The 20433-nt window shown below is 47.2% G+C and overlaps 1 protein-coding gene across 1 annotated transcript in view; it reads right to left on the bottom strand.

The window, feature by feature from the left end:
* MTNR1B (melatonin receptor 1B) overlaps window positions 1-14214 on the bottom strand; it is a 38506-nt gene extending 24292 nt beyond the window's left edge. Inside the window, exon 1 of the mRNA XM_083610036.1 lies at window positions 13701-14214. Coding sequence (XP_083466162.1) covers window positions 13701-13980 — 280 coding nt within the window. The 5' untranslated portion in view covers window positions 13981-14214. The remainder of the gene's footprint in view (window positions 1-13700) is intronic.
* Window positions 14215-20433: the final 6219 nt, after the last annotated feature.

Consider the following 20433-nt stretch of genomic DNA (forward strand, 5'->3'; position numbering starts at 1 on the left):
AAGGTAAAGGACCCCTGGATGGTTGAGTACAGTCAACAGCGACTATGGGGTGCGCCACTCATCTCGCTTTTCAGGCCGAGGGAGACGGCTTTCGTGCGGCCTAGGACCCACATATCTATGGGACCGCCTCTCCTGGTATGCCCCGTGGAGGACCTTAAGGTCCACAAATGACAACACCTTGGAGGTCCCAAGTCGCAAGGTGGTTAGATTGGTCTCAACTAGGGCCAGGGCCTTTTCAGTACTGGCCCCGACTTGGTGGAACGCTCTGTCACAAGAGACTAGGGGCCTGCGGGACTTGACATCTTTCTGCAGGGCCTGCAAGACAGAGCTGTTCTGCCTGGCCTTTGGTTTGGACTCAGTCTGACCCTTATGTTTCTCTCCCCTTATGGTTTTGATCTATGGGCTACTATTAAAATGAGGCTGCATTTTAAATCATATTTTAACCTGTATTTTAAATTGGTTGGGGTTTTTTTAATTGTAATTTTACTGGTGTTAGCCGCCCTGAGCCCAGCTCTGGCCCAGGGAGGGCGGGGTATAAATAATAATAATAATAATAATAATAATAATAATAATAATAATAATGATAATAATCCTCAGACAGCTTTCTGGGTCATGTGGCCAGCATGACTAAACCCCTTCTGGCACAACGGGACACCATGACAGAAACCAGAGCGCACGGAAGTGCTGTTTACCTTCTTGCCACAGCAGTACCTATTTATCTACTTGCACAGGCATGCTTTCGAACTGCTAGGTCGGCAGGAGCTGGGACAGAGCAATGGGAGCTCACCCCATCGCGGGGATTCAAACTGCCGACCTCCCGATTGGCAAGCCCAAGAGGCTCAGTGGTTTAGACCACAGCGCCACCTGCGTCCTTTCCTTCATCCCAAGGAAGCTCACTTGGCATCATCGCCATTTTCTCCCTGTGCTAGTTCCAGGTTGCTCTAGCACTTGGGTCTAGAAGGTCCCCTCCTTAGGAAAACAATCCAGCTTTGCATCTAGCTGGTCCATCCCTTGCCCTGTTCCACTCCCACCCTCCGCAATGCCCCATATCAGGCTCTTACAAGTTCACCAGCAGTAGCATGTGCTTCATTCTGCTTGCAACAGGTGCTCTGGAAACCTCTGCAGCTGTGGCAGTGGGACATCTCTACAGCATCCTAACCCCTTTGAGCAATGCAGACAAGGGGTCAGGATTGTTCTCTAGGTATAGATCCAGCCCTCTGTTTTTAATCATCTGTGTGAACTGCCTTCTGTTTTGGGGTGTTGGGCTTGTCTTGAATGATGGAGCAGAAGAAGAAGAAGAAGAGGAGGAGGAGGAGGAGGAGTTTGGATTTGATATCCCTCTTTATCACTACCCTAAAGGTAAAGGTAAAGGGACCCCTGACCATTAGGTCCAGTCGTGGCCGACTCTAGGGTTGCGGCGCTCATCTCGCTTTATTGGCTAAGGGAGCCGGCGTACATCTTCTGGGTCATGTGGCCAGCATGACTAAGCCGCTTCTGGTGAACCAGAGCAGCGCACGGAAACGCTGTTTACGTTCCCGCTGGAGCGGTTACCTATTTATCTACTTGCACTTTGACGTGCTTTTGAACTGCTAGGTTGGCAGGAGCAGGGACCGAGCAATGGGAGCTCACTCCGTCGCGGGGATCCGAACCGCCGACCTTCTGATCGGCAAGTCCTAGGCTCTGTGGTTTAACCCACAGTGCCAGCCACGTGCCATCACTACCCTAAGGAGTCTCAAAGCAGCTAACAATCTCCTTTCTCTCTCCCCCCCCCCCCGACAACAAGCACTCTGTGAGGTGAGTGAGGCTAAGTGTGACTAGCCCAAGGTCACCCAGCAGCTGCATGTGGAAGAGCGGTGACGCGAACCCGGTTCCCCAGATTACGAGTCTACTGCTCTTAACCACTACACCACACTGGCTCTGTGTGGCAGGCACTGGAAATCAAATAAACACAATCCAGAATCTGGGCTCCTTCCAAAAACCAATGCCTTCCTTTCCTGCCAGAGCCTGATGTTGTTTCCAGGCAGGTTCTGTTGAGAAGTTACTCAGCTTCTGAAATTATCTCGAGTTGGATGCCTTTGCATGCTCTCTCTTCTAAATTGCTCTTTCAACTCCAACGAAATCTACTTCTCTCTTACCTTCCAGCAACACTTATCCCTCCCCGCGCATCCTCTCCAACTTTCTTTGCTGTTTTCGAAACTGTCATTCTCTGACTCATTTCTTCCACAATACAAATAGGCTCTAATTTTGCTCTTCAGAAATAATTTTAAAATGCCTTTCTTTGAGAACCACCTGCATTTTTTCCCCTGCACCTCCTTCTCTGCTTCCATTTCCAAAATGGCTGAACTCCCTCTGCACGCAATCTGGAGGAATTCTAAGTGCATAGCTGAGCTATTAATTCTTAGGCTGATTCATGGGAGCGCTTGATGATTCACCACCTGACGACTGGCAGCTGAGGCTAAGATCTACATACGCAGCAGAAAGAGTGTGTTTTATTGTATGTAGAATGAGTTGACAGGCTGGATTGTACCGCTTCAGGGTGCCTGAAAATAGAAAACCAGCAAATTGGAGAGAAAGAGAAATAAAATGAGGACCACAATCCCTGATGAGCTAGCTTTCTGCAGACCACCAGTGGTCCATGAGCTTCATTTGGGTGGTCCACAGCAAGTCTGTGAAGAACGGCAGGAGTAGCATATATAAAAAGTGAGTGCTGCTGCTGTTGCATCATTCTAAGAACGCCAGTGGTCAGTCCACAAGGTGAGGAGGATGGACTGGGAGTGACTGGGGTGGAGTGGGGTAGAAAGGCCCTCGGAAGGCGTGAAGAGGATTAGCAGCCAGAAAGAGAGAGTGAGAATAAATGAAAATCAATAAAAGGAGCAATGCAAATACAGTGGTACCTCGGGTTAAGTACTTAATTCTTTCCGGAGGTCTGTTCTTAACCTGAAACTGTTCTTAACCTGAAGCACCACTTTAGCTAATGGGGCCTCCTGCTGCTGCCGTTGCACAATTTCTGTTCTCATCCTGAAGCAAAGTTCTTAACCCGAGGTATTATTTCTGGGTTAGTGGAGTCTGTAACCTGAAGCGTATGTAACTTGAAGCGTATGTAACCCGAGGTACCACTGTACCATTAAAAATCACAGAATACCTAGCACATTTCATTACAGTTGCGAAAACAGGCAGAAAAATAACCAAACAATTCACCAAGACCTTCAGCAATTTTCATGGAGGGGGCAAGTTTGGAAACTTGAAATAGAGGATTGTAAAGCTAGAGATCTCCCTGGGCCCCAGCCAATAGCGTAGCCATGTGTCCTGATTTGCAAAGACCAATCCTATATGAAGGGCTGTTATAGGGCATTACCCCGTTCAAATCTAATCAACCTTTTAAAGCAATTGCTTTCAGTCCCAAATGCATCTGATCTTAGAATCACAGCATTGTACACTTGGAAGGGACCACAAGGGCCATCTAGTCCAATGCAGGAATCTTTTTGCGCAGTGTGGGGCTCAAAGATTAACCATCTCATGCTCTGCCAACTGAAATCAGCTCCGTCCAGATAAAAACTAAGAGGAGCTGAGGGGGCCAGTAGGAGCATGTGAGGCAACCAGTAACACATACTTTAAGCCAGGAGTGGGAAAACTCAGGTTCAGTACAGGGACATAATAATAATAATAATAATAATAATAATAATAATAATAACCTTAAACCTTAACCTTAAAGGGTTGTTGCCTGGAAGAGGGGTTAATTGTTAAGCCACCTTGGGAACTGTAATTCTATGAAGGGAAAGGGGCTTCCTAACAATTCTCCGAACGCTTAACAAATAACAACAACAACAACAACAATTTATTATTTATACCCTGCCCATCTGGCTGGGTTTCCCCAGCCACTCTGGGCAGCTTCCAACAGAATATTAAAATACAATAGTCTATTAAACATTAAAAGCTTCCCTAAACAGGGCTGCCTTCAGATGTCTTCTAAAAGTCTGGTAGTTGTTTTTCTCTTTGACACCTGGTGGGAGGGCGTTCCACAGGGCGGGTGCCACTACCGAGAAGGCCCTCTGCCTGGTTCCCTGCACCCTGGCTTCTCGCAGTGAGGGAACTGCCAGAAGGCCCTCAGAGCTGGACTTCAGTGTCCAGACTGAACAATGGGGGTGGAGATGCTCCTTCAGGTATACCGGACCGAGGCCATTTAGGGCTTTAAAGGCCCTGCAATGCCTTTCCACTTGACCCTTGAAACTCTCCCCAGGTCATACCCTCACTGCTCTCCATGCCAAACGTTTTTGCCAGACAGAAATACATCCTTGTGCTCAGACAATTCCTCTTGCTTCCCCAGCTGGAAGATGCAGGGAGTGGGGGAAGGCAGTGTGTGTGCAAAGCCTACTGCGCAGGTGTGAAATTTACATAAATTGCCCCACCCACTTTTGCCCTTGGCCCCACCCACCCCTGGCATGTGGTCCTCAGAAGGTCACCCAGAATGGGATGGAAGGCTCATCCTCGTTATATACACACTTTGAAGTCCGGTAAAAGGGAATTATGTGAAAACAGCAAAAAGAACACCATCATTATTTTATACGGCATGGAGAAATATCTCACAAGCTACTCAAGTTCTGTTTTATGGCTTCCTCATCACCATCTCCTCCTGCTTCAAATACCCCTATGTTACTAGGCAATTGATGACTAAACAGTCACACGGTTGTTTCCAGACTCAAAATTGCTTTTAGATTAAAGCAGTTTGTAACACTGGCACTTTCTCCTCTCAGCTTGTATGGCATACGCTTGCCCCGCCCTCTTAACTGTCTCCAGTCCAGCATTTTCCAAAGGCCAGAAGAGGACAGGATCAAGCTGCAAACTTCCTTTAGGAAACATTGTACCACAGAGAGGGAAATCCGTTGTAAAGGTAGGTAAAGGTAAAGGGACCCCTGACCATTAGGTGCAGTCGTGGCCGACTCGGGTTGCGGCGCTCATCTCACTTTACTGGTCAAAGGAGCCGGCGTACAGCTTCTGGGTCATGTGGCCAGCATGACGAAGCCGCTTCTGGTGAACCAGAGCAGTGCACGGAAACACCGTTTACCTTCCCGCCGGAGCGGTACCTACCGTATTTTTTGCTCTATAAGACTCACTTTTTCCCTCCTAAAAAGTAAGGGGAAATGTGTGTGCGTCTTATGGAGCGAATGCAGGCTGCGCAGCTATCCCAGAAGCCAGAACAGCAAGAGGGATCGCTGCTTTCACTGCGCAGCGATCCCTCTTGTTGTTTTGGCTTCTGAGATTCAGAATATTTTTTTTCTTGTTTGCCTCCTCCAAAAACTAGGTGCGTCTTATGGTCTGGTGCGTCTTATAGAGCGAAAAATACGGTATTTATCTACTTGCACTTTGACGTGCTTTCAAACTGCTAGGTTGGCAGGAGCAGGGACCGAGCAACGGGAGCTCACCCCATCGCGGGGATTCGAACCGCCGACCTTCTGATCGGCAAGTCCTAGGCTCTGTGGTTTAACCCACAACGCCACCCACATCCCGACAGCGGCACCTGCGTCCCATTGCGCCACCCGCGTCCCCCACCAAAGAGCAAAGAGTTTTCCCAAGATCCTCTGACGTACTTGAAATGTTTATATTATGCTGCAATTTCATTTGAAATGTTCATTGATCATTTTTATGAATCGCTGCTCTTGCTTGCTTACTGCTGCCTGTATACAGTTTTTTTTTGTGGGAAGATGGCAAACAAAGCCTAATCTCATTTAAAATGTTTAGTAATTCATCAGCACGAATTCTATCACATGAAGGATGTGGTTTGTTTCCCCAATAATCCAAACGTTATCCAGTTTTGAACAAAACGGTTTCATGCTTGCCTCCTCTCCTGCGCATAAATATAATTGAATGCATTGTGGGCTGGCCGCAGCTTAGTGGTAGAACATATGCTTGCAGAAGGTCCCATATTCAATCCGGGAATATCCAGAGAGGACCAGGAGAGAATTCTGTATGAAACTCTGCAGAGCTGCTGCCAGTCCGTGTAGCTGATATTGAGCAAGCTGGCTACTGGCCTAAACTTTGCTGTGGTAAAAGGCAGGTTCTTGTGCTGTTTCTGTGAATCCAGTCTCTTAATTACAGCCAATGACCTGCATTATATGTAGTTCCTGCAATTCATTGGTTCTGATATTAGTGCATATATATATATATAGAGAGAGAGAGAGAGAACTTATTTTCTCATTTAGAGAGCTCTGGCAGTGTTGGCAGTTTCCAATATCAGTATCTGTGCTGTAGCTAACGGGAACAAGCTGCTACTTGTTTCAAAGTGTGGTTGATAGACAGATCTGTCTGTGTGATGTGGTGAAAGGGTGGTGATAGGCAGTCTACTTTGTGCTAAACAAGCATTTGGTATATACCCCGTTATGCCAGGAAGCATATTACCCGGCACACTACTAAAATGAGGCTGCATTTTAAGGTGCATCTTAAGCCGTATTTTAATTAACTGTTTTTTCTTTTTTCTTTTTTCCTATTACATTTTATTGTAATTTATATTCTGTGTTAGCCGCCCTGAACCCAGTCCTGGTAGGGGAGGGTGGGGTATAATAAAAATAAAAATAAAAATAAAAATAAAAATAAAAATAAAAATAAAAATAAAAATAAAAATAAAAATAAAAATAAAAATAAAAATAAAAATAAAAATAAAAATAAAAATAAAAATAAAAATAAAAATAAAAATAAAAATAAAAATAAAAATAAAAATAATTTATTATTTATACCCCGCCCATCTGGCTACCAATAGCTACTAGCCAACACTCTGCTTTGCCTCCATGGTCAGAGGCAGTCATGCATCTGAACAGTAGTTGTTGGAAACTACAGGAGGGGAGAGAGCTCTTCTGTCTGCATTGTGGGTTTCCCACAGGCATCTGGGTGGCCACTGTGAGAACAGGATGCTGTACTTAATGAGCCATTGGCCTGATTCAACAGGCACTTAAACCACAGAGCCTATGACTTGCCGATCAGAAGGTCGGCGGTTCGAATCCCCACGACGGAGTGAGCTCCTGTTGCTCGGTCCCTGCTCCTGCCAACCTAGCAGTTTGAAAGCATGCCAAAGTGCAAGTAGATAAATAGGTACCCCTCTGGTGGTAAGGTAAATGGTGTTTCCGTGCACTGCTCTGGCTCACCAGAAGCGGCTTAGTCATGCTGGCCACATGACCTGGAAGCTGTCTGCGGACAAAGGCCGGCTCCCTCGGCCTATAGAGCGAGATGAGCGTGCAACCCCAGAGTCGTCCGCGACTGGACCTAACGGTCTGGGGTACCTTTACCTTTACCTTTTTACACCAATCCTGGTCTGATGGCACTGGCTACCAACTAGATTCCGGGCCCAATTCAAAGTGCTGGTTTTGACCTATAAAGCCTTAAACAGCTCAGGACCGCAATACCTCAAGGACCACCTCTTTTCAGATGAACCTATCCAGACCCTGAGATCATCTTTTGAGGCCCTTCTTCATGTGCCCCCTCCTTGAGAGCTCCAGAGGATGAACGGCCCTTCTCTACAGTGGCTCCCCGTCTGTGGAATGCTCTCCCCAGGGAAGTTCGCCTGGCACCTTCATTATACACCTTTAGGTGTCAGGCAAAAGCATTCCTTTTTAACCAGGCCTTTGGTTGATTTGATTGACATCCTATGCCCTTTTAAAATGTGGGTTTTTTTGGAGGGGGTTATTGTTTTTATTTTGATTATATATTTTGGAGTTTTATATTTTGATTTTGTTCAGTGAACCGCCCTGAGACCTCTGGGTATAGGGCGGTATATAAATTCAATATATAAAATAATAATAATAATAATAATAATAATAATAATAATAATAATAAATAAATAACCCCCTGCAATGCATTTTGGACAATCCATTCCAAATCCCATCCTCCACAGCTTCCTGTTCTCCTCCGCCATCCATATTAATTAGCATTCTGTGCCCACTGAGCATGCTCAGTCCCCATTGGAAGATTTCAGGTGTTTTTTGCGGAGAAGGGGGCACAAGTGGTGCTCAGTCATAGAATCATAGAAGTGTAGAGTTGGAAGGGACCCTAAAGGTAATCCAGTCCAACCCCTTCAATGCAGGAATCTTGCCTCCAGCCATCCCTTGGTGGGCTCAAACCACCAACCTTCTGGTTAACAGCCAGATTCACTGACCCACTGTGTCACTTTTAGGAACAGCGAGCTACATTAAAACCTTTGATTTCGCCATTGATTTCTGCAGAAAACTCTCACCTCCATCCTTGGGACGTTTAAAAATAGCTTCTTGAGGGTGGACCAGAAAATGACCTCTCCAAGATAAGGAGCTGGTTGTCTCAGCAATGTGCCTCTTCTTCCACTCTTATTCTCCAGTCACACCATTTAATTTCCTCTCCTACCCAGGGTTCAGTTTTTCTCCCTTGCAGCAGTCAGTCAGTGTTCCAGGGGAGCTCAGCAGGTTCAGTCCCCACTGTGCTGTTTTATGCGGTCTCCATGATAAACTGTAGCTCAATGGTAAAGGACCCCTGGATGGTTGTCCAGTCAAAGATGACTAGGCTGTTGTGGCATTCATCTCACTTTCAGGCCGAGGGAGCCAGTGTCCACAGACAGCTTTCTGGGTCCCGTGACCAGCAGAACTAAACCACTTCTGGCACAACGAAACACCATGACGGAAACCAGAGTGCACAGAAATGCCGTTTACCTTCCCGCCGCAGCGGTACCTATTTACCTACTTGCACTGGTGTGCTTTCAAACTGCTAGGTTGGCAGGAGCTGGGACCGAGCAATGGGAGCTCACCCCGTTGCAGGGATTCGAACCGCCGACCTTCTGATCGGCAAGCCCAAGAGGCTCAGTGGTTTAGACCACAGTGCCACCTGCGTCCCACTAGCTCAATGGTAGTGAATCTGCTTCATAAGAAGAAGGTCCCAGGTACATCCCTAGTCGGTTCCAGGTACAGCTGGGAGAAACTCCTATCTGAAATCTCACCGAACTGCTGCAAGTCATTGTAGACAATGGGCATATCCAAACACCTTCTTGTTCTTCTACTGCTTTCACCTTGACGAAAACTGCTCTTCAGAGCTCGGCTGGAGCAAATGGCAGTCAGGTTTTCTGTGGATCACTGTCTTAATTATTTAATTTATTTATTAAATTTGTACACTGCCCTTTGTCAGCTTCACAGCAGAAAAACACAAAATAAAAACACAAAGTGCAGTGGTACCTCTGGATGCGAACGGGATCCGTTCCGGAGCCCCGTTCGCATCCTCATCAGAATGCAACCCGCATTTGAGCATGCACGGGTTGCAATTTGCCACTTCTGCGCATGCACGTGATGTCATTTTGAGCGTCTGCGCATGCGCAAGCGGCGAAACCTGGAAGTAACCCGTTCTGTTACTTCCGGGTCGCCACGGAGTGGAACCTGAAAACGCTCAACCTAAAGCTACTTTAACCCGTGGTATGACTGTACTTAATAAAAACAAGAACAAGAACTAATTGACTAATCCCCCCCTCCCACAAATGCAGCCCCCACTGGCAATACCACATATGGGGCATTAAGGGATGGGGTCACAGCAGGCCATGATAGCCACCAAGTAAGCTTCTAAATGTGCTACTGCTGCACAACCTCTCAAAATCTTTTGGAAAATGTGCCAGTCCAAATTATTAAAGATGCCCCCCCATTTTTTGCCCCCAGTAGGGTGGTGAATTAGTGGGGGATATTGTCAGTTCATTGATAGTAACTTCAGCATGGCTGGCTCTTTACAGAAAACAACAGGAGTAGTTTTCTGCGCGCAAATAGCTTACAATCTAAAATTCTACGTGGGGGAAAAACAGAGGAAGATGGATTCAAGGTAAATGGGAGAAGAACATGTGTTTATTTCAATGATGGAGGAAGCTGGTTGTCTGGGTATTCAAATATACATGTTGTCTCAATCCTATGGAAGGCAAGGATGGGACTGTGGTCAGTCCTGATCTGTTGCTGGACTTGACTCCCATCAGCCCCAATCCATAGACCAGATGGTCAGAGATGATCTATTGTTAAGCAACATGTAGATGGACAAAGGTTACTCCCATTTTCGCTGCAAGATAAGCCAGTTCTGTTAGGGACCAAGTTACAGGCTTCACATTACATTTCAGTTCAATGGTTCAAATGCCAAGATCCTGTGTCCACCTTCATGTTCTTTAGGTACACTCTCTTCATGGGAAATAATTTGCACAAGAAGTGGATGGATGCTCCCACCCACTGCCTCCCTTTGCCATCCCCTAATACCACCCAAGATCCTTCATTTTAAAACAAACCTTACAGGCACCCAGTTTAGTTCAAGCTAGCAACATTTGCTGAACTGGAGGGTCCACACCACTTCAAAGAGAGCGACTTCTCCCCAAGACTTCGTTATTTACTTGGCAGTGTTTAAGATACGGCATACTGTTTCTAGAGAAAGAGATTCTTCTGGGACGCTGATCTCCCTCAAAATGCCATCCTCTTCAGACTTCAATTCTAGTCCCTGATACGTGGAGGCACGTTATACAGTTATCCACCACTGGGTGAGCAACAGGCACTCAGCAGATGCTCTCATCTACTCTACATCTATACAGTGGTACCTCGGGATAAGTACTTAATTCGTTCCAGAGGTCTGTTCTTAACCTGAAACTGTTTTTAACCTGAAGCACCACTTTAGCTAATGGGGCCTCCTCCTGCTGCCGCACCGCTGGAGCACGATTTCTGTTCTTATCCTGAAACAAAGTTCTTAACCTGAGGTACTATTTCTGGGTTAGCGGAGTCTGTAACCTGAAGCGTATGTAACCTGAAGCGTATGTAACCCGAGGTACCACTGTATAGCTATAACCAATAAGCAAAAGCTAACTTGTCCCTGGCCCTGACATCTTCTTCCAGTGCCTGGAACCAACCCCATAACATATTATGAAAGAGAAGATGAGAGTGTCCCAGAGCATATGCTGAGTGCCTGTTGCCCACCCAATGTTTTTATCCCATCCTTCTTCCAATGAGCTCAGAAAGTGCACTGTGTGCCCCCTTCATTTTTGCAACACTGTGAGGGAGGTTTGGCTGAGGGATGTGCTCTGACCCACTGTTACTTAATCAACTCCGTAAGAGAATGTAGATTTGAACCCAGATTCACCCAGACCAAGTCCAACACTCCACCCACTAGACCACACTGCTGTCAGCTCTCTCTTACTACCCATCAACAGAGCAAGCATCCCCCCGACCCCACAGACAAGAGAGAGTCTTCGGACCCCTTACAGCCTAGCAGATACATTGCGGCAAGAGCAATGCCCCAACAATATGTTAGAATCATAGAATCATAGAACTGTAGAGTTGGAAGGGACCCTGAGGATCATCTAGTCCAACCCCCTGCAATGCAGGAATATGCAGCTGGTCCATACAGAGATCGAACCTGCAGCCTTGGTGTTATCAGCACCATGTTAAATCTGTTGGTCGTGTGGCATCCCAGAGATTCCTTCTGTGTTTGCTGTAATAGACTAAGCACAGAAGCTTAGGATCCTAGAGCTGGAAGGGACCATAGAGGCCATTTAGGCGAACCCCTTGTTCAATGCAGAATCTGCAGTGGAGGACCCAGTGACATCATTGGCAGGTGGCCAGCCAGCCTCTGCTTAAATAACTCCAGAAAAAGAGAGCTTACCACCTCCCAAGCAAGACTGTTCCATAGCCAAATGGCTCTTATCATTAGGAAGCTTCTCCTAATGTTTAATTCAAATCTGCTTCCTTACATTGTTTCTAGTCCAGCCCTCCGGAGCAACGAAAGAACAATCCAGCTCCGTCATCTTCCGAGTGACAGCTCTGTGGATATTTGAAGAGAGCTCCTCTCTGAGATTTATTGACACCAACAAAGTAAAAGTGAAGCCATTTCATCTCCTTTAAGGATGAAATGGAGACTCCCACCACCTATCTAACCTACTTTTACAAAGCTCTCCTAAAACGGGGGGGGGGGGGAGTGTCATCCCCATCTTCAGCTCCTTCACGCTCCCCATTCAATATGGGTGAGGTCACAAGTGCTGGAGCTGTCCAGTCCATCTGCCACAGAGTGCTGAAAAGCTCACAGATTCCCATTCATTCCGACAGCCTGCAGTTAAGAAGAACTCCCCACAGGGGGAGAGTTTTGCAAACACTGCAGGAAATGAATTGCTGTCAGTTTCCCACGGGATCTAAGCACTAAACTACGGAGAGCTCCCCTGCTTTAATCCCACCATTCATAAAATGGCCAAGGCTATTGAAAAATGCAAGACAAAATTGGCAACCACTGGGCACAATCCGGCCCAGCCTAAGCATGTTTAAGATCCACTGCGTTTAATGGAAGAGTTCAACCGTGTTGAACTCTATCCTCCTGAAGCCAACAGGATTTCAAAGAAGCTTAACTCTGTTTGCTATTGCAGATGGTAGGTGAGCACGGTGTGAACTTGACAACCAGATATATAAGCTTGGCTGCTATGTGCCATTGAGAGCAATGGGGCTTACCTCCTGGTAAACAGTTTTAGGGTTACTTCAGGAGACTGCAACAAGGATGGAATGATAACTCACACAAAAGGAAATAAAACTGTTTATAGCCAGTAGAACTTATTTCCAAGTAGATCTGGTAAGAATTGTGTGACAGCAACCCACTCCTCCGGTCTCTTTCGCCCCCACCCCCTCCGTGTGTGAACTCGATAAGATTTGTATCTAGAGCATGTATTGATCTTCAGGCAGGTATATTGGAAGGGACTGCAACTGTCTCTTTATACACAAGGCTGAACATGTCCAACTTGATTATGTGCAAACCCCAGGGTGGAGAGAGGACGGTCCCTCAGTTCAATGCGTTGCGTAGGTGTAAAGATCAACAGACAGTCTCGAATAGTGTTGAGGTTGGTATCACAGCAATGCTGGACACAGCATAGCATGCAGTTGTGGCACAACAGTTCAGTCTAGTTCATTGCAAAGTTGCAGAATCACACTGTGCGCCCTGTAGCTTTTAGGGCTGACAAAGTGCAACACGGAACGAAGCTGGACTGTTTGCAAGTTAAGGTCGAATGACAGAGGATGAATCTATCAATAGTTGTTCGCTATGGTACTTAAATGGAGACTCTATGTTCAATGAGAGTAGACCACTGACCAGACATTGCCAGGGAGCAAGGAAAGGGGGGGTCTACAGCCTTTAAGCTTTGCTAGTGAGCTTCCTATAGGCATCTAGTTGGCCACTCTTGGAAAAAGGACTCTGGACTAATTAGACCTTTTGGTCTGATCCAGCCGGGCTTATCTTACGAACCAGATAGAGGCTTGTGTGACTTGGAGGGAGGTTTGAATCTTGGGACTTCAGAAAGTGAAAACAGGGAGCACGGTGGCATCTGGTATTCCTTTAGAAGTATGGGACGGTATTAGGATGAGATCCGAGGTGGAGATTCAGGTTCTATTTGGGCGGTTAGCAGTGTGCAATGTATCTTAAATAAACAAGCGAGGAAACTTTTGGCAGGCTCCGGTGGTTCTGTATACTTTCTCCCTCTGTGTTCCAGAAGAGAAGTAAGAAGGGGTCGATCCCTGGAGGCAAATCGCCACCCGCGAAACTGCTCTCTCAGCCTGTCAAAAGCAGCCAGAACCTCGCATCCCAAAAATAAGGCTGCACAACGCCATGCGCCATCCCTCTCCCCGTCCCATCGCTGCTGGGACGCGCGCAAAGGGCTCAAGCCCTGCCCCGCACGCGCTCACTTTACGCACCCGCGCGCGTCCTCCTGTTACCTGAATTCCTGAGCTTGCGGTTCTTGAACACCGAGATAATGACCAGCAGGCTGCCCGCGATATCCACCACCGTGGTGAAGATCAGCACGCTGGACAGCGCCGCGACTACCCAGCCCGGCCGGGGGTCTGCTGCCCCAGCAGCCGCCCCTGCGGCTGCTTCTCCTCCGGCCGCCTCAGCTTCTGCATCCGCCGCCGCCTCGGCCTCCCCTCGCTGGGAGAAGCCGAAGCCCCCTCGGCCGCCCAGCCCGCAGCAGTTCCTTAAGGAGCCATTCTCCAGCATCGCGGACCCCTGCGCCCCCAGCCCGGCCCTCGCTGCGCTCCCTCTGCTCGCATCGGAAAGAGGCGCCTCCGGGACTTCCCCTCCTCTCCTTGCCCCGTCCCAGGTGCGCTGCCTCCGGTGACTGCCCGGCTCCCGCCAGCGCCAAGGGTTTTAATAGACGGCTTCCCACTCGCCATGCTCCGCCCCTCGCACTTGGCTCTTTTGTTTAAAAAAGGAAAGGAGGCGGGGCTCCAGCCCAATCCCCGCCCCCTCTCGTTCGACTCCGGTAAGGGAAAAGGAGACCGAGGGGAGTGGGAGGAGGGGTCAAGGCGCCAGGCCCCGCCCACTGGCGCACTGGCCCCGCCCCCACGTAGGCGGGGCCTGCCAGGCTGCGAGGGAACTTTTTCTTCGCTGCCTTTCAGTTCGCCGGCAGCTTCGGAAGAGCTAAGGCGCGCGGGTGGGAAGGTGTCCCTCGTTCCTTGCACGCCGACACGGAGTGACACACGCCGATTACTCACCGGATTAGCTGTGTGGAAACGCGGACGGAGGAGGAGGAGGAGGAGAGCAGCACGCGTTTTGGTGCGCGGAAGGGGAGAAGTGTCCAGGAGGACTGGGAGGGGAGCAACGGCAGGACTGAAAATCGCAATTGTTCTCATTGTTGGCAGATGCGCGCTATTTTGGAAACCGCTGCAAAGAAATAGGAGAGAAATAGGTGGCGGCTGCACGTGTTCCAAGCGCACGCCGCTCCCCAAGAATCCCGGGAGCTGCATTTTATCCTTACAGAGCTATGTTTCCCAGCACCCTTAGCAAACTATAGTTCCTAGGATTCTTGGGGCGTGTGGGTGCTTCAAATGCATGCTGCGTATGCAGCCACAGGCGCAGATTAGAAACAGATCGTTTGCAAACAGTTTGAATAGTCACATTTTAACAAAAGTTAAACAAGCAGAGGGGGTTCCAAAGTGTGTGTTTGTGATGTACATTGGATGGGTCAATAAAAGAATCTTCTGTGTCTCGTATTACAATATTCCCAAACATAGCTGCATAAGATGAGCCCAGATGGATCAGGTTGAAGTTCCACGTTGTGCAGCATCCTGTTCTCTTGCAGTGCCCGGGCAGATGCTTCTGCGAGGTCCACAACACAAGCATTAACGCAACACACACATGTTCCCTGTATCTCCCTCACATTTGGAATTCAAAAAGTCCTGCCTCGAAACTACTGGAGAACAGCTGTCGGCAGACATGCCATGGATGCTCAAGTTGAGATTCCTGCATTGCAGGGGGTTAAACAAAGACCCTTGATGTCCCTTCCAACACTTCCAGTTCTGTGATTCCATGTTTCCATTGTCAAACAACTCCTCCAGAAATTTCATAGTTCCCTCTGAACTGGCAGCTGTTACTGAGTGAGAATCTTTGCATTGCACACTAACATACTTCTAAGGTTCCAATCTTATGCACGCTTACCTTGGGGAAAGGTCCCACTGAATGCAGTGGGATTTGCTCCTGAATGGGCAGGTATGGGATTGTGCTGTAAAGCTGAAATCTCAAACATGCTTACTAGGGCAGCTGTGGAGAACCTGTATGCACCTCCAGATATCGCTGCTCACCAACTCCCATCAGCCAGAGCCAGCACAGCCAATAGCCATTAATGACTGGTGTTGTAGCCCAAAAAAATATCTGGAGGAGATCAGATTGGTGAAGCATGGCATACACCTATGACAGGGTGGGCAATCCATGACCTCCAAAAGTGGTTGGTCTCCAACTTCCGTAAGCCCCCACCAGCCTGGTCAGTGGTCAGGGATGGTGGCGATCACACAGGGTCCCCGGACATTTCACCGTCTACTGATCCCTGTGCGACCACTTTCTTTCTCGCTGCCACCACCCAGGCCCTACCTGGTACAATACTGAGTCCAGTCAGGGTTAAACTGGAACATAAACTTTTGTTTATTTATTGCAGTTTAACAAGGGTGTGGTTTCATAAACGGTATCGGTCAATTACAATCATGCGGTGCCTATCCAGACCTATAACTTCCGCTACCTGCTCTCACTCACTAAACCACCTCTCAGATATTTACTTGTCTTCCTAGCTCCTAACTGTTCCTGACTCAGCTTCTTTCACTACACTAACACAACCTACCCACAGACTCTATCCCAATTCATTCACTCCCACTCCAACCAACCTCCCAACGGACTCCTCCCTTCGCCCCTCCCAGAGCTGGTTTTATAGTCCCTCTGACTCCACCCCCGGGTTCTGATTGGGTAACCTGTTTAACTATTTCACCTCCAGCGCTCTCATATGTTAATGTCACATCTTGTACTAAGGAATACACACCACTGGATATTCTGCAAGTGAGTGTGCCTTATTGAGAACAGCAATAGTTATTCCAAAGCACATGGGCTCAATTTCACAGCAGCTCCATATTTCGTATGTCTTGCCTGATCGTAAACACATTTACTTGGAGGCAGGCCTTTTCTTCGTACAACTGGGATTGCATCCTTCTAAAAGCTTCAGCCTTTCATGGAGATAAAGAACTGCACCTTCCCCATTTAGTTTAGTGCATGTCTTTGTCCAACCAAGTACCATGTGGAATCCTGGTTTCTCTGGCCCTGGGTCTTTGACTTTAACAACATGGTAACACCAAGGTTGCACATAAGGGACAGCTGCATATTCCTGTATTGGCGAGGGTTGGACCAGATGATCCTCAGGGTCCCTTCAAACTCTATGATTCTTCCTCTATCACAACATCCTGATGTCTAGAAGTGCAGCCAGCGATGTCCTTGTTCACGCAAATATGAAGTCAACACTCCCAACCATGGTAAATGCGTATATTAGTCAAAACTGCACACAAAAATGTTCGTTAGAGGAAATTGGCCCTAAAACGCTGGTGGGTTTTCATGAGAAATTTGCAGAGTGCTGCAGAAATGCAGAGAGTTGAATTTAAGATTGGAAAAACGAGAGAATTTAAATTGTCAGATTTCTCTTATTCTGAAACCATGCTTGTGAGTATGCAGCTACTCCTTCTCCCCCGCCTCCCAACAACCACATGTTTAATTAGGGGTTTAAACTCCAATTAAAAACTATGTCCAGTCCAGATCCTGTTTGGGTCAACCATTGGATCCTTCCAGGTCAGGCTATTCCTTTTATCAGAGCTGCTCTAAAGCATCACATTAGGACCCAAATCAAATTGGTGTGTGTGTGTGTGTGTGTGTGCACATTACAAAGCTAAAATCCAACTCTTTCATCACCCGTTGTTTCTCATCCACAACAGACGCCCCAGGGAGGATGCCAAATTATTAAAGCTATTTTTGGAATACACATTCAATTTCTTATGGCAATACGCCCTAGTATATTTGGCAACAGCTAAGATGATCTCAAGCTGCTTCTCATGATACAGCTCCTGGCGGGCGGGGTGGGGGTGAAATCGTTTCTGTGTGGAGGTTGATCCCTCCAACAGGATATTTTATTTGTATTTCCTATCTTAGTACGCTGTCCTAAATATATGTGGCATAGATGCAAATTGGTGAGGTGCAGAAAAAGGGCAGCCAAAATGATCAAGGGGCTAGAGCAGGCATAGGCAAACTCGGCCCTCCAGCTGTTTAGGGACTACAGTTCCCATCATCCCTGACCACTGGTCCTGTTAGCTAGGGCTGATGGGAGTTGTAGTCCCAAAACATCTGGAGGGCCGAGTTTGCCTATGCCTGGGCTAGAGGAAAGGTTACAGCTCTGGGGATTTTTTTAGTTCAGCAAAGTGAGTAAAGCAGGACATGATAGAGGTATAAAGGTTGGGCGACCATCTGTCATGGATGCTTTAGATGAGTTTCCTGCATTGCAGGGGGGTTGGACTAGATGAACCTCAGGGTCCCTTCCAACTCTACGATTCTATGATTATGCAGGTAAAAAGGTAAAGGTAAAGGACCCCTGGACGGTTAAGTCCAGTCAAAGGTGACTAGTCAAACTGCCAACCTTCCTATTGGCAAGCCCAAGAAGCTCAGTGGTTTAGACCACAGCGCCACCCGTGTCCCTATCAGGGTCTATCAGTGTAGCTGCTACTGATGGTGAGAGGCCGTAGAGCCCTGAAAGCTATCCTGCTCACTTCCTGCATGTGGGATTCCCATGGGCATCTGATTGGCCACCAAAGAACAGAATGTCATTTTATTTTATTTGTTCAAAATCATTGATATGCGGCCTTTCATTAAACAGCAATGGTTTCCAATAAATAGTAAAAAAATTAAAAATGCAATAGAATATATGGTTATCGGAGTTTGTTAAAGCTGGAAACATGGGCCAAGGAAAGCCTGGGCAAATGGTGGGAGCAACCCTATAGCAAGATGCTCCAGGGTGGGTGGGTTAGGATCCACTGGTTCCCTGGCTGAGCTGGGAGGATCCCTGGCTGAGCGGATCGCTGGCTGAGCTGTGCAGTTGAACCGTCTGCACCACTCTAAATCCAGGACTACACACACACTCCTTTCATTCACAGTGCTACTATCATGCAGAAGAATAACCAGCACTGAGCGTCCTCTGCTTGAAAATAAGAAGTGTAGGAATAACGGAGATGACAGGAGGTGCACCCTGGCAAGCATGCTCCAAGCAAGCTGCTGGCTAGCTCTGCAGAGGCTCCTTTAGTGTTACAGCTTTGGTGTTATCCTTCTTAGGTGAAAGGGCATCTGCCCTGATCCGCTGAAAATTCTCTTGTGTTCAGATCTGGCTTGGAGCTTTCTCATAGGTGATGTTCGACCAGATGGACTGAAATATACTCAGAGTCGCAAAGTGATTTCATGCTCTTTATTCAGCTCATAGTGGTGAGGAGGAATGAATGAAAGTCCCCTCAAAGTATCTGCTTTATATACATTATTTACACAATGGGCTGCACATGATTGGCTAATTCTGGAATTCTACTGTAAGCCAATCAGGTTGTGGATTCACTTCTATCTGGAGCATGATTGGGTGGTTCCTGCCAACCAATCATACTGCTGCATTGTTCTAGGACCAATCAGACTGCTGCATTCTGAATCCTATTGTTCTAGGACCAATCAGACTGCTGCCTTTTGGATCCTATTGTTCTAGGACCAATCAGACTGCTGCAGTTTGGATCCTATTCAACTCAGTACATAACATGGACCTTTGACCTGAACTTTTTAGGTCCTTTAGAGGTCCAAAGGCTGCTGCAGCAGATGTTGGTAGAGGGGACCTTCTGTCATTCATTAATTCCTTGTACAGCCTGAAAATCCAAGATAAGGTAATCAAGCACTGGAAACATCTGCGTAATCCTCCTTTATCTCCTTCATTGAACAGGGTGGAGAGCATTGGGTTTTTAGTTCATGCCTTAATTAAGGAGTCCATGTAATCTGCCTCTTATCTTAACTGTCTCTCCACAGCCTTGGGAGTTTCAGAATCTGGTGAGGATAGGTTGCTTTTAACCAGGAACTTTTAGGCAGCCTTTGGGAAGAGCCCAAGATGGACCTAGAATCCAGAGGTGCACATTAGGAAGAAGGAAAATTCTTCTTACCCACCCGGCAAGAGAATGTGTGTGTTGTTCAGACTCCCTTAGTGGGGAAATGTTTTGCAAAAAAAAATATCAGATAAGCAACCATCAGCTGAGAAATCCTTTGGTCAGCTAGCACTTTTACTTATGCTTTGTTTTGTTTCCTGTTTCCTGGTATGTTATTCTTCTGTAGTTCATTGATTCCAGGCATTTCTTGGAGCAGTAATTCATCAATAGCAATAAATATATTCATTCACTCCCATGTCACATAATAAAGCTGTCTTCCGTACACAACTAACTACTCAGCCCCCCCGCCCCCCCCATTCAGAAGTCAATTTATGGAGTTTCTTTTCTCCTGCCTAGAGCTGCTTAATTGATTGACTCACTGCAGTTCATTTTCATGCGACCTAACTGATTTCCCACTCTCCATACCTGAAATAAAGGGAGGTTTTTTTGTGCTATGATCCTTTACTTCTCTCTCTCTCACGGGAGAAAGGTTGCGTGAAACACACACACACACACACACACACACACACACACACATTCTGCTTTCCACTACAGGGGTACCTCGGGTTAAGTACTTAATTCGTTCTGGAGGTCTGTTCTTAACCTGAAACTGTTCTTAAACTGAAGCACCACTTTAGCTAATGGGGCCTCCCGCTGCTGCCGTGCCGCCGGAGCACAATTTCTGTTTTCATCCTGAAGCAAAGTTATTAACCTGAAGCACTATTTCTGGGTTAGCAGAGTCTGTAAACTGAAGTGTATGTAACCTGAAGCGTCTGTAACCCGAGGTACCACTGTATCTAGTTCTTAAAGCAATGTTCAATTACCGGCATTTAAAAATATATGCAAAATTTTAAACATAAATTATGGGGGCAAAGCTACGACAAAATCATCTCAGATAAGCAACTGAGAATGCAGCAGGTCTCCCTCTCAGCTGGACTCACCTACACGAATTCCCCAACCCCAGCTCAGCCAAAGATCTGCCAATGTG

The sequence above is a fragment of the Podarcis filfolensis genome, assembly GCF_964270895.1.
Source record: "Podarcis filfolensis genome assembly, chromosome: 4".
Classification (NCBI taxonomy): domain Eukaryota; kingdom Metazoa; phylum Chordata; class Lepidosauria; order Squamata; family Lacertidae; genus Podarcis; species Podarcis filfolensis.